At 56.5% G+C, this 1,437-nt stretch overlaps 1 protein-coding gene across 1 annotated transcript in view; it reads left to right on the top strand.

Annotated features, from left to right (window-relative positions):
- The window catches only part of LOC119588878 (collagen alpha-1(XI) chain-like), a gene marked incomplete in the record, with an annotated part of 48,456 nt that overhangs the window by 28,885 nt on the left and 18,134 nt on the right, over positions 1-1,437 (top strand). Inside the window, 4 exon segments of the mRNA XM_037937517.1 lie at positions 18-172; positions 403-527; positions 728-925; positions 1,237-1,353. Of these exon segments, the coding sequence (XP_037793445.1) occupies positions 18-172; positions 403-527; positions 728-925; positions 1,237-1,353 (595 nt within the window).

The raw sequence follows: 1,437 nt of genomic DNA, 5'->3' as shown, positions 1-1,437 counted from the left end.
GGAAACCAATAAATCAGTGAATTACCCTCCACCCAGGGTCCTCGAGGCATGCGGGGCAACATCGGTCTGCAAGGCCGCCTGGGGCGCCGCGGGCGGCCGGGGCGCGACGGCGAGCGAGGTCTGTCGGGCATCCCAGGGTCCAAGGGAGAGCCAGGTCTGCGCGGCCTGCCAGGTGAGGCGCCGGGCCGCTCTCGGCGGCGGTTCGGCTTAGACAGTACTTCTGTTAAGGCGAAGGGCGCGTGTGAATAAGACGGCGTAATGAGACAAATTACTTGCTGATGGGCAATTTGTGATAGGTGCATAATGAAATAAATACATGAACACAAAGAATTCTAATCGAATTCAACAGTGGTTTTAAAAGAAATAAAGCATTCCCTAATGGCGAACTAATTTCCTTTTCAGGTATACCTGGTGACAAGGGTCACCGAGGTCCCGTCGGCCTGACAGGACCTGTCGGTCTGCCAGGTCACGAGGGAATGCCTGGAGAGCCCGGAACTCCCGGCGTCCCAGGTCTCCCTGGAGAAATGGTATGTATGGGGGGCGGGGGGCACCGCCCGTAAGACGGCGAGGATTGTATCATGGGTGGCGGAAGGGTAGGCCTGCTAATAGTAATGGTAATAGTGACGCTACAAGTGACAACAGCGGGCAGAATGACAGTCGAAAGGGCACGTTTAGACGATACCTCGTCGGTAGTGTTTTCATGACGCCTCCTTTCTTATTCCAACAGGGCCCCCGAGGCTTCATCGGCCCCCGAGGCTTTCCTGGGCTTCCAGGTGCTCCGGGTATCCCAGGCAGCGAGGGAACCACGGGGCCGAAGGGCAACAACGGCCCACCGGGACAACCTGGCCCGCCTGGCCAAGCCGGCCCCCTTGGCGCGATCGGCCCACCCGGCCCACAGGGTTTGATCGGTCCACCTGGCCCTGCGGTGAGTGCATGCATGCGCGTAAGACTGGGGTGGAGAATGAACGCAGTCCGCAGAGTTGGGGAATGAATAAGAAGAGAAAAGTAAGAGCACTTGCGAAGAAAAGTACGCTGGGCATAGCTGAGTGGACGTCGGCGACTTACGTTGATGAACCTCCGACGACAACTTAATGTTCATTGCTCCTCTTTTCCGCAACTGTAGATGTGAAAATACTAAAGGCAATCAGACTCAGATGATATTATGCTACACGATAATGAAAAACTCAACAGTTCTCTGTCATCCACTAATTCCTTTCTCGCCTTCCTTCTGTACAGGGACCCCGAGGCAAGCCAGGTCTGGCTGGCCTTCCGGGCGCCGACGGCCTCCCCGGCCACCCCGGCAACCCAGGCATCGTAGGATCCAAGGGAGACAAAGGGCCGGTGGGACCTCAGGTGAGGGCCGCGGCTGCTCGCCACGGGCGCCGGCGGGACCAGTTATATATATAATAAAATATTATAAAATAAACAGATAATGTG

Source organism: Penaeus monodon, chromosome 24 (genome assembly GCF_015228065.2).
Source record: "Penaeus monodon isolate SGIC_2016 chromosome 24, NSTDA_Pmon_1, whole genome shotgun sequence".
Classification (NCBI taxonomy): domain Eukaryota; kingdom Metazoa; phylum Arthropoda; class Malacostraca; order Decapoda; family Penaeidae; genus Penaeus; species Penaeus monodon.
The sequence above is the reverse complement of the archived record's forward strand: the minus strand, read 5'-3'. Positions and strand labels throughout refer to the sequence as shown.